The 11376-nt window shown below is 41.9% G+C and overlaps 1 protein-coding gene across 1 annotated transcript in view; it reads left to right on the plus strand.

The window, feature by feature from the left end:
- Positions 1-8642, plus strand: part of LOC103776519 (nuclear factor of activated T-cells, cytoplasmic 2-like) — a gene marked incomplete at both ends in the record, with an annotated part of 17991 nt that extends 9349 nt beyond the window's left edge. Inside the window, 3 exons of the mRNA XM_008944032.1 lie at positions 5266-5321; positions 6235-6361; positions 7947-8642. Coding sequence (XP_008942280.1) covers positions 5266-5321; positions 6235-6361; positions 7947-8642 — 879 coding nt within the window. The remainder of the gene's footprint in view (positions 1-5265; positions 5322-6234; positions 6362-7946) is intronic.
- Positions 8643-11376: the final 2734 nt, after the last annotated feature.

The raw sequence follows: 11376 nt of genomic DNA on the forward strand, positions 1-11376 counted from the left end.
CTGATAGAAGCTGACAGAGATTAACATTATGCTTTTTTGGAAGACCTTCGAAGGCAAACAGTGAACAGGGACAATTCATTGCAAGCCCAAAGAGAACTCTGCATAAATGTGTAGCTGGGGCAGCTGTCCCACTAGCTACCAGGCTCGGTTTCTTTGGGAGGCTAGCATGGTTTGCTGCCTGGGAAAAAGGTAACAGGTTGTTTGTTAAGTAATTTGTGTAATGCTTGACTGAAAAGCAATGTACATTTTCAAGCATAGAATCACATGCATGCACAGAATCCCGTACGGAATCGGCACAGTTGCATACTTGGTCTTCAACTGGAGAGAACTGCAGAGAGAATTTCCTGAACCTCTCAGTCCATCAGTCATGCTTGTTCAAATAAAGCAGGCGGTTTGTTTCTTGGCTAGTTACTGACCCCAAAGTCATGAGTAAGGGATCGTGAGTAGTGTGTAAAGGCTGTAACTGGTTCAGAAAACCTTTAATTGGCTAATTAAAAAAAGCCCTATAAGGGGCTGCAAAGAATCACCCCAAATGTTCCTAATGCAGACTGACATTTTGATTTTCCCCAAAGTTCGAAGCAAGACTTTTGGTATGATCACAGTTTGAGTTGGAGAGGGTAGAATTACTTTCTTCCAACAACTCATTCATTCCTCCAAAGAGTGCTGACACAATCAGATCTCTCATCAGGGTTTAATGCTAAGTCTCATAGCCCTGAAGCAGCATAAAAATCTCTATTTCCTGAACATTTCACTGACCTGTGGTGCTAAAGACTTGCCAACTAAGACAAACCATTAAATGAGCAGGGAACCACAACAGTAAAAATATTGTTTGAGGCAGCCATGGCTGGTAAGACCTCAGGGTCTAAATCCAAAAATATTTTATCATCTTTAGTAAAAGTACTGCTCTTTTCAGAGGTGCTGATTGAACTCCCATTAGTGGAGGTGGAATTTGAGACACACCACACACATGGACCTGGCACCAAGTTCCCATGTGATCCATGCAAGTACTAGGACATCCCCGCAGTGCCCTGGCTGTTGGATATTGCTCTAAGGACAGCCCAGTGCTGAATGTGTCTTGCAGAGCAAGTCTTCTCTGGATCTGTGTGCTCATACCCTTACAGTACTTCAGCAAAAATGATGCTGTTGCCTTTTTGCCTTTCTTACCTCTCTACTGTCAAAGCAGGTTTAGTTATATGCATGTTTGTACTGGGGGCTGTGCTCTACTATCTTATCAGCATTATTATTTTTAGCATATCCTTACCAAGAACACCCCCATTTTTGCCCATGATTTTCCTCAAACATCCACTTCAATTTCCTCCTAAAAATTTTCTCATTTATGCACATTCTGAAGATGACAAATGTGTTGACAGTTCAGTGCAAGTTTTCTTCTGTTCAAAATTTCCTCAGATAGGCCCTACAGATGGGCTTTAGACTTCTCAGTTTATTCCTTCTGCTCTCCTTTAATGCTGAGTGTACGTAATCAAAAGATTTCTTTTAATTACCAGCAAAAAGGATAGGTTAAATGAGAGTTTTCTGAATGTAGTTGTATTTTTCAGTTTATTCACAGCCTCCCTCACCCTTCTGCCCAAAGCTCACCATAATGCACATATCCAGAGGGGTTAAAGGAAAAGCAAATATTGGTTGTCTCGAGCTAAAGTTTGTACATTCGCAGCTATAAACGTGAAGCAGTGAGACAGGTGGAGCCACATCATGATATTAAAGCATAAAGGTCAGGGAGTGAGGTGCAGAGTAGTTATATTCAACAGGGCTTTGGTGATTAAAGAGCAGGGATTGCTGCTGCTGATAGATCTGTTAGAAACCTGTTTAGCTGCCTCAAGCATGAATATATCCAAACAAAAGCGTCTATCATCACGAGAATGATAACCCCTAATACTTTTCTTCCTTGTTTGCTTGGGCTTATTCTCATTTTTATTCTTAATCCCCAAAGACTTTGGACTCAGCCTGAACATCATCTTTGTTGAAATCTAATTTGATTTCTATGGTTGGCTTCATTAGATTCTAGTGCAATTCCAGTGGCTCAGTTACTAAATCAAATCTGCTGTGATTGTGGTTCCATATGCTTCACAGGCCTCTTGAATACGGCAGATGACTTGGAGGCCCGTTTCTTCTGTCTTTTATGCATTTTGGACCAACAAATCCTTTTGATTTCTACCTTCTTTGTGAAGTTGTGCTGTTGTAGCTGCACAGGCTGTTTGAATCTGGCAGTACAGAAGCAAAGATGAAAATACTCTGCCTGGAGGAAAACCAATGTCAAATATTCCTATGTGGCTGTCCCTGTCAGGACATCTTCATCTTGCATTGCTTAGTTCCCAGTGTAGGTCTCTATCAGACCTCTTATTTTGTGATGTATATTATGTTTCCTTTTCCCTGTTCTTTTTCTCAGAGAGCTATAAAAATATATCTTTTGTTTTGTTGGGCTTTTTTTTGGGGGTGTGGGGAAGCTTCTTAATGCCTGCTATGGTGGCTTCTTGTTACAAAGACCATCTAGAAGAGGAATCCCCCCGTTAAATATTTAATGCCTTGTCATCAGATAATACATGTAGTATTTGCTGGATTGAACCCCCAGTATTTGCTGGCTTCCTGCTTCCCTGAGATGTTTACCATTCCAGCAACAGCCAGGAGTTAGCTGCATTAATAGGGGTGTAGAATTAACCTGCAACGGGCCACAGCAGCAGCCAAAGTGAATGCTTAAAGAATGAAGTGTTCAAAATTCCTTTACACAGTGGTCCCAGGGGATGTGAGAACTAAAGAGCAAACTGGGCAAGGGCCTTGCTGGCTTTAATTAGAACTTGCTGGGTCTCTCTGCTCTGGCAGTCCGTTACTGATCCATGTGTGAGTGTAGAGCAGACAACTGACTCATTGTAGGAGAACTTGAAACACTAAAAAAAAAACCAAAAAACCCAAAAATACTCTTCCTCACAGGTAGCTGATGGATGGAGCAAGACTTGCCACTGTTCCTCAGTTGCCTGCAGTTCCCATGCAGGAGGGATCGGGGGTGAGGATCACAGCAAGTTTTATGTGCCCACTCAAACTGGGCATCCTGCCCAGTCACCCTGGAGAGCCAGCCTGTCCTGAGGGAGGAAGGGGTGATGTTGGTGATGGCCTCGGGGTAAACTCTGCTCTTCCTTGAATGCCTTTAGGGCGAAAACATAGAATCATTAAGGTTGGAAAAGACCTCTAAGATCATCAAGTCCAAACATCACCCAACACTACCATGACCATTAAGCCGTGTCCCCAAGTGCCACATCTACACATTTTTTAAACCCCTCCATGGGTGGTGACCCCCCCCGGGGGTGGTTCCCCCCCCCCCCCCCGGGCCAGCCTGTACCAATGCCTCACCACTCTGTCAGGAAAGACAGACATAGCAGAGGTGTCTCAGGTGTAGGGTGCTGTGGGAGGTGAGGCCTTTCTTAGCGTGTTGGGTACGCCTGGTGGGACCCTGTGGCTGGAAGGACACGGAGCTGGGGCAGGCAAGGCCCTCCCTGCAGCCGCAGCCCAGCCATGGAGCAGCAGCTTGAGTCTCTCTCGGGCTGCCCAGAGAGCTGAGCACATCTGTCAGCTCATTGTCTGTGTGGAGCTGAGAACAAAGAGGAAAACAACAGAAAAAAAGAAAAATGCATTTAAAAATACTCTTTCATTTCCCTTTTTGCCAGAAGCAGAAGTACTTAAATAACAGAGGACAAAAGCAGCTCTTGCAGAATTTCCAAGAATTGGGAAAAATAAAAAGTCCTGTGAGGAGGACTGTTTTTAGGAGACTTCCAGCCCTGTCCTGCCAGGCCTGGGTGTGCAGTCTGGGGAACCCCTGCAGAAATGCGCCCGGGAGCTGCCTCTCCCTCTCCAAAGCAAACATCAGCCTTGTGGCTGCGCTATTTCAAGTCACGTCAGTTCATTTGGATACATGTCCCCTATTCATTTTAAAGTCAAACTTTCAGAAAGGTATGAGGCATTTTTTTTTCCCCATTGTTTTTTGGTTGTTTTGTTTTTTTTTTTTTCCTGCAAATTGCTTGGCTGAAAAGCTCAACAGACTATAAAAATCAAAGGAGTAGAGATTAAAATCTAAAAAAAAAGTAACAAGGCATTGCTAAAAGATGTTTCTGGGAAGTGTGGGCGTCAGTAGATTTAAGAAATACTTGTAGCCAGATGAAGCACCCAGTCTGTGTACAAATGTCTTGTCACTACTGATGTACTCTTATAGCACGGGGGTTACTTTGATGGTGTTCCGTACAGAGGGTTTGAATTTTATTTTCTTCTAAAAATGCAGTTTTGTGTAACTCAGAATGGAGGCGAGCTGTGTGGATGTAATTAAGAGCAGAAAGACTTCCAGTGGTTCAGAGGTGAAGGCTGTTGCACATGCAATGAGGTGCTTTGACACTGAGAATGGTGAATATTTGGTGTTTAATAGTGATTTTAGGACTGCAAGTGGCACGCTGTCCCAGCCTGCACTGGTGGCAGTGCTGGGGCATGGATCTACTGTCAGAGGAGATGTTGGGGTTGTTCCTCAATCAGAGATGTATTACAGGATATCATGTGCAGAGGTTTCGTGTTGCACAGCAAGAAGCAAGTATAAATAGGAAGAGAGCATCCGTAACAGAAATCAAGCACCCTAAATAGCTGGTTTCCCAGTTACAGTAAGAATCTGTCCCTGTTGAACTATTTCGAGAAAAACCTACACTCCTGTGAGAATTCAGACCATCTGCCAGGTTCACTGTGCAGCATCTCTAACATTCGGCCCTGAAGTGGCTCAGCTGGCTTGCTTTCATCTCTGTGCACCCCATACAAGACCAGGATTTTTAGCTAGTCCCTTCTTCTTGCCCATTCCACCACTTACCACACTGGTCGGGAGCCATGTGGTCATAGCTTAAAATGGTGGGAGGTTTGCTGAGCTGCTGTCCAAATGGGACCATCTTACCTGACCTTGTGGTGTCCTCTATCAGTAAAGCTCGCTGAAATCAGATCTGGTACAAAGCAAATGTTGCACCTGTGCTAAGTGTTTCATTCCTCAGTTTGGCTAATTTCTACACAAACATTTAATTTTAATACGTATGTGAGCTTTTTCCTGGCAAGAGAAGTGTTCAATGATATGTTTAAATTAAATGCGGTTTCTTTTGGTTAGGACTGGGAAGGTGCTTGAAATAAAGTGCATTTTGAAAGCTTTGCTAACTTGATGCCCTCGATTTGTCTCCTTTAACTCAAACTTTATGATTTTAAAAATACAGTGAGTTTAATATTGTGATATTCTTCTAGATGGGCAGCAGATCTGGGAAATGGAGGCAACAGTGGACAAAGATAAGAGCCAGCCTGTAAGTATGCAACATACTGGATGTCCTCTCCTTGGGCTTCTCAGACAGCAAGTTGTATTCAAGGGGTAGTTTTCAAAGAGCATCTCAAAAGCAGAAAAAGCAGCTATCTTACTGCTGTTATGAACAAATGTATTGCAAAAAGAAACTATTCATTTAGCAGTAACCCACAGCAAATTGAGTAACTGCTAGATTTTGTGTTCTTGCAGAGGGCTCTATTGTACCAGCCCAGTCCTCTGCAGAATGCTGGCTGTCATGACTTCCTTTCCCCTCTATGGAAGTCTTGGGTGCTCTGTACTTTGCGGGACAGGATTTGTACTATAGTATTTAAAATGAACATTGATCTTTCAAGGGAATGAGCCTCTTTGTTCACTTTGCTTAATGGGACCTTACTGTAGTAGTTCAGTGCATTCAGGAGCTAACACTGACATTGCCATGGGCAGTACCCATCCTTGTGGAAGAGAACTGGAGACTCACTGTTAATTTCCATGGAGGAAGGATCTGGCTGTATATAAGTAAAAAGCCTATAGAATCATCAGGTTTATTCAAAAAATAAAAAAAAAAGGGACGTCTTCAGTACATGCTTATCAAGTACAGTGTTATTAATAGTATTGCCACTTTTGTCACCATTCTGTGAGTTTTATTTGTAGCTGAAGCTTCTCTTTCCAAGTTCAGGAAAACATCAAGTACAAGAGAGGATATAATACACAGACATCAGCTTCCTCATAGCAAAAATCTTCTAGTGTTTCACCATCTGCCCTTTTTTTCCTTTCTTCTTCTCATACCCTTCTTTATAGGGATGAACAGGAAGATTTACCTTCCTTTGTGCCTGGACACGTAACAGAGGAGATGCACGCAAGAATCTCTGGTCAGCCTCAGTTCCTAATTCTATATTGTCACTTTTTGTTGTTTTCAGAGTATGCTTTTTGTAGAGATACCAGAGTACCGTAACAAGCACATTCGCACAGCTGTGAAGGTGAATTTCTATGTCATCAATGGGAAAAGAAAAAGAAGCCAACCCCAGCATTTTACCTATCATCCAGGTAATTCTCAGGGACAGAGTAAGTGTTGCTTAGCTCTCATGACTAAGATTTTATTTTCTGCTATGTTGTATTCTTGCCATTATTGAGGATCTAGATTTTACTAATCTAATTCAGCTGAGTGCAGCTAAGCACTCAACAACTGTTTGGTTTTAAGGATGTGGGTAATTCATGATCAGGAATTTCCCATAAATTTAAGAGTACAGTTATCTTGATGGGCTGGTGCTGCCCCATTCACCTGATGAAAGCTTGCCAACAGCCTCAGTGGGAGCAGACTCAGTCTGTGACATGATGAGACCCTGTGAAAACCATGAGTATTACCTTCCCCAGCTGACATGTACAACTGAAAGATAACGTCAGATCTGAGAAAGTAACAAGGGCTTGGTAGGGAGGAAGACAAGCAGTATATATGGTTCAGAATGAGGCTGATTGAGAAAAATATGAATTCTTTTCTGATGTTCTTCCTCTTGGGAACTGGTGAGCCATGTCACAATAAATGCAATAGGGTTACTAATGAGATTGCCAGAATTTCTCAGCTTTGGATGGGAGAAAAATATTATGAGAAAAATCAGAGTACTGTGTTTGTGAAAAACAGAAAGCATAAAATAACAGTAACAAGATTTTATATAAGCTTCAAAATGATGTCTTCATTTGACGCATTTCTAAGGACAGGCTAACATTCATTCTGATTCTTTTGGCCTCCCCCAGCATGAAAAATCTCTGTTCCTCTCTGAATTTATGAACTCCAGTGTGAAAGTTTTTTATAGTTCCTAATTTGTTCTGCTCTGGAATAGTATTGAGAAGTACAATACTATCTCAATATGATCCCTAAAGTAGAACACTTTGGAGAAGGAATCATTATACTTCCAAAAAACCCTCTTGCATGACCATTATATGGCAACCATTATATAGCTTCCATTATACAGTATTTCTGTACTGAGTGTTGATGAAGATTTGACAAAAATATAGCATTAGAAATAGGAGAATTGTCTGTAGAGGACCATCGTTTATCCACACCAAGATTCATATAGCTCTTGGTAAATCATGGTTGTTTGAATTATGGTATCAGAAAGATCTTCAGCTCTCAGTACTGAGGAAGTTACATATAGCCAAGGAACTAAAAAGAAAGCTCTAATATAAATCAACTCTACCTTTATCCACTAGTTAACTGTTTGACAGTTGTGTATGAGTTGAGGAGTTGTGTATGTCACGGGATTTCTGTTTATTCAGCTTTCCTTTGTGATGGGAATACCATGTGAAACACCTATCTCTGGCTTCTTATTTTGCTTACTTTCCAGAGTGGCCCTTAAATGAATTAGAATACAAACTAAAGTATTGTATTTTTCAATTTTTATAAATTTGTGGTTAAATAGTTTGTTAAAGATTTTCAAGAACCTCTTAGTACAGAGTGCTTTCAAGGGAGACTGACATTATTGCTTATACGTGACTTATTAATTCAGTGCCTGTGAGATAAGAGCTTGCACATGCAAATCTTGTAAAGGGTTTAAATCTCTTACTGCTTCAAGGAAAACCTCTCTGTTTCTCATCAGCTTCTTACGAATAATGTCCTTTGCATGCTTTATTCTAGTACCATCAATCAAAACAGAGCCCATTGATGACTATGATCCAGCCTTAATCTGCAATACAGTACACAGTGGTCTGGGAACAGTAACACAGCCTTACTATTCACAGCATACAATGATCACTGAATCCCCTTCCTGTCTTGTGGCCACTATGGCTCCTTGCCAGCAGTTGCGCTCGGGCCTTTCTTCTCCTGATTCTCGATACCATCAGCAGAATCCAGCCGCTGTAATATACCAAAGAAGCAAGAGCCTCAGTCCGAGCCAGCTGGGCTACCAGCAATCCAACCTGATGGCTACACCAGTTGCTATTTCAGATGCCCATAGGTCAGTACTGGTGCATGCTGGTTCTCCAGGCCAAACTTCAGCGGTGCTCCACCACTCTCCAGGCAACCAGCAGTCTTCTCCAGTGATTCACTATTCTCCAACCAACCAGCAGCTGAGGTGTGGAAGTCACCAAGAATTTCAGCACATTATGTGCTGTGAAAATTTTGTGTCCAATGTTGCAAGGTCCAGCCAGCCCCAGGTCAGTCAAGCTCAAAGGTTAAGTCCCAGTTCATATCCTACCGTGATTCAGCAGCAAACAGCCTCAGGCCAGCGAGCAGCAAAAAATGGACCACCAGTTAGTGACCAGAAAGAAGTCTTACCAGCTGGAGTCACTATTAAACAGGAACAGAATCTGGACCAAGCATATCTGGATGATGGTAAGCACTGTTCTTCTCTTATATGGGTTGGTTTGTTGGAGGGAGAGAGGAAGTTTAGCACCTACATGTTCCTCAGCACAAAACCAACGTGGCCTGCTTTTGATGAGTGTGGATATTGGCTGTTTTCTCATGCTGCATTTTAGTGTTTCATCAACTGCATTTTTGGTAGATGGCAATGCACTTTGGCAACTGAGCAAAAAACATAGCGTTCTGCAGAAACCTCTTGTCTTGCTTCATGCCATGGAGTGAGCTGTCAGGTTTCAAGCTGTTGCCATTTTGTTTCGGTTTGCCAAAAGTTAGTTTGGAAAATGGAGAATCTGAAATAAAATGCACTTTAAATTAGTTTTTTATTATTCATATAAGGGCAAAGTCCACTTTGTAAAATGCTTTTGTACATTTTCTACCAAAAAAGAAAGCCCATTGAACAGTCTATCAAGGCCTGCAATGAATGGGGCAGTGCTGCAGGCAAAACTATTGCAGATGTTCTAGATGAACAGTAGGACATTGATAAGTGAAACAATGCTGTTTCTTTGCTGTGAGCCAGAAGATTTAGCCTTTAGGAATGAATATAAGTTAGAGTAAAGCTTTCTTTGAACATACCCTACTTATTCTTAGGTAGGCAGCTATTGGCAATCTGGTTGGTTGGTTCTTTTATTAAAATACGTTCCTTGCAAGAGGAAGTCAATGCAAATTTAATAGTGCAGCTGGACACTGCAATCATAACGGCTAGTAGCAAACCCGACATTGATTTTATTTGGAGCAGAGTGAGGTTGCTGGATATGTTGCTGCAGATACAGAGTGTTCTTATGCATGAAGTACAGACCTGATTTTCACATATATTCATGGCTGTTGTCTTCTCAGTCTAAGCAATTGCATGCATGGTTTGATGTTGTGAATGTGCACTGTTATGTGCTTTGTGAGCACCCAGTAGTGTGGGATTTTTACTGCAGTTACTTGCCTAGAGTTGTGAAAATGTGCCCATCAAATTTTTACTTCAGCTTAGGTACCGAGTGTTCTGTTGGTTGTATCGCATGTAGTCTTCATTGCTGGTTTTGTGGGCAGAGCAGAGGTTGGATGATCTTCTCTGCTAGTCTGTGTCTGAAATACATTTGATATAACTTTGACGCCATCACAATAAAAATCTAAAGAGTTTTTTACTGATCCTCGTGCCTGAAGAGGAGTGTTGAATTGGGTTTTAACAGTGAATTTGATTTACGAGATTTACTGGATCTGCAGGAAAATAACTAAGTGCAATCCACGTCCCATTCAGGAAATGGGGCATGATAACAAAGTAGGATATTTTTTCTAATAGTAAAATCAAACACCATGATTTAAGGTATTTTTAATATGAGAAGCTGAGAAATTCTTCCATGTTTCTAAAAATGATTGGTACAAACTTTGTGAAAGAAATGAAAAAGAAAGAAACTTGAGGTAAAAGCTAGTAAACTTTGGAGTTGAGCCAAAGTTCATTTAAAACAACTCCCAAAATTGAGGCAAAATTAATTTCACTGGGTTTTGAACCAGGCTGGTAACATCTAACTATATCATAGCTCACAAGAGATGCACTTGACCTCCATTCTAAGAGGAGCCATTAGGCAGAACAGCACCAAGTTAATAATGAAATTCCAGGCTTTTGCTTGGCTGACTTCTTAAATTGATTTCAATGAGAGATTAATTTGTGAATTATCAAGAGATTATTATTGAGAGATTAATTTGAGGGACAGAGATCTACTGGAGAGAGTCCAGCGAAGGGCTACGAAGATCATTGGGGGACTGGAACGCCTGCTGTGTGAGGAGAGGCTGAGAGACCTGGGGCTTTTTATTCTGGAGAAGAGAAGACTTACGGGGAATCTAATTAATGTGTATAAATATATGTGGGCTGGGTGTCAGGAAGGAAGGGACAACCTCTTCTCACTTATGCCCTGTGACAGGACACGGGGTAATGGTCACAAGCTGGAGCACAAGAAGTTCCACCTCAACATGAGGAAGAACTTCTTTACTGTCAGGGTTCCAGAGCACTGGAACAGGCTCCCCAGGGAGGTTGTGGAGTCTCCTACCTTGGAGACTTTTCAGAACCATCTGGATGTGTTCCTGTGTGACCTGCCCTAGACTAGATGGTGCTGCTCTGGCAGGGGGATTGGACTCGATGATGTCTGGAGGTCCCTTCCAAACCCTAACATTCTGTGATTCTGTAATTATGGCGCCCAGGTTAGGCCAGGCTAGATCAGTCACATGCAGTCTCTTTACTGACCTCAGTGAGTTTACATTTGCTAGAAGTGTGACTTGGAGAATTGTGATTTACTTTAGGACTTTGCAAAACCTTTCAATTCTGAAATGCTCAGGACTTGAACTGAAAAGCCACTTCGTTTCCTGCTAGGGAAAAGTGACTCAGAACATAACAAAAGCCATATTTTTCTTAACTAGGAAGTTTATTTTTGTGCTTTATAGTATTAAAAGGAAGCAAACCCAAAGGATTATGGAGGCTTTACCCTCAAATCTCTTTTATCGGGAAAGCTCTTCAGAGATAAAGTGAGTTAGTTGTAGGTCTTGCTGTGATTTTTCACAGGTAGATACTGAGATGATGGTTCCCCAGCCAGGCTTGGCATGAGTGCTTTGCACTGCTGCTGATGCACAGGCTCTTAAGCAACCCCTGTTTCAGTGTCTCTTGCTTCCCTTCTCTCTTCTTTCCTTCCCCCACCTTCCTCCTCCCTCTTCTTTGTTCTTCTTTCTCCAT

Source organism: Merops nubicus, unplaced genomic scaffold (genome assembly GCF_000691845.1).
Source record: "Merops nubicus isolate BGI_N331 unplaced genomic scaffold, ASM69184v1 scaffold30587, whole genome shotgun sequence".
NCBI classification, from domain to species: Eukaryota; Metazoa; Chordata; class Aves; order Coraciiformes; family Meropidae; genus Merops; species Merops nubicus.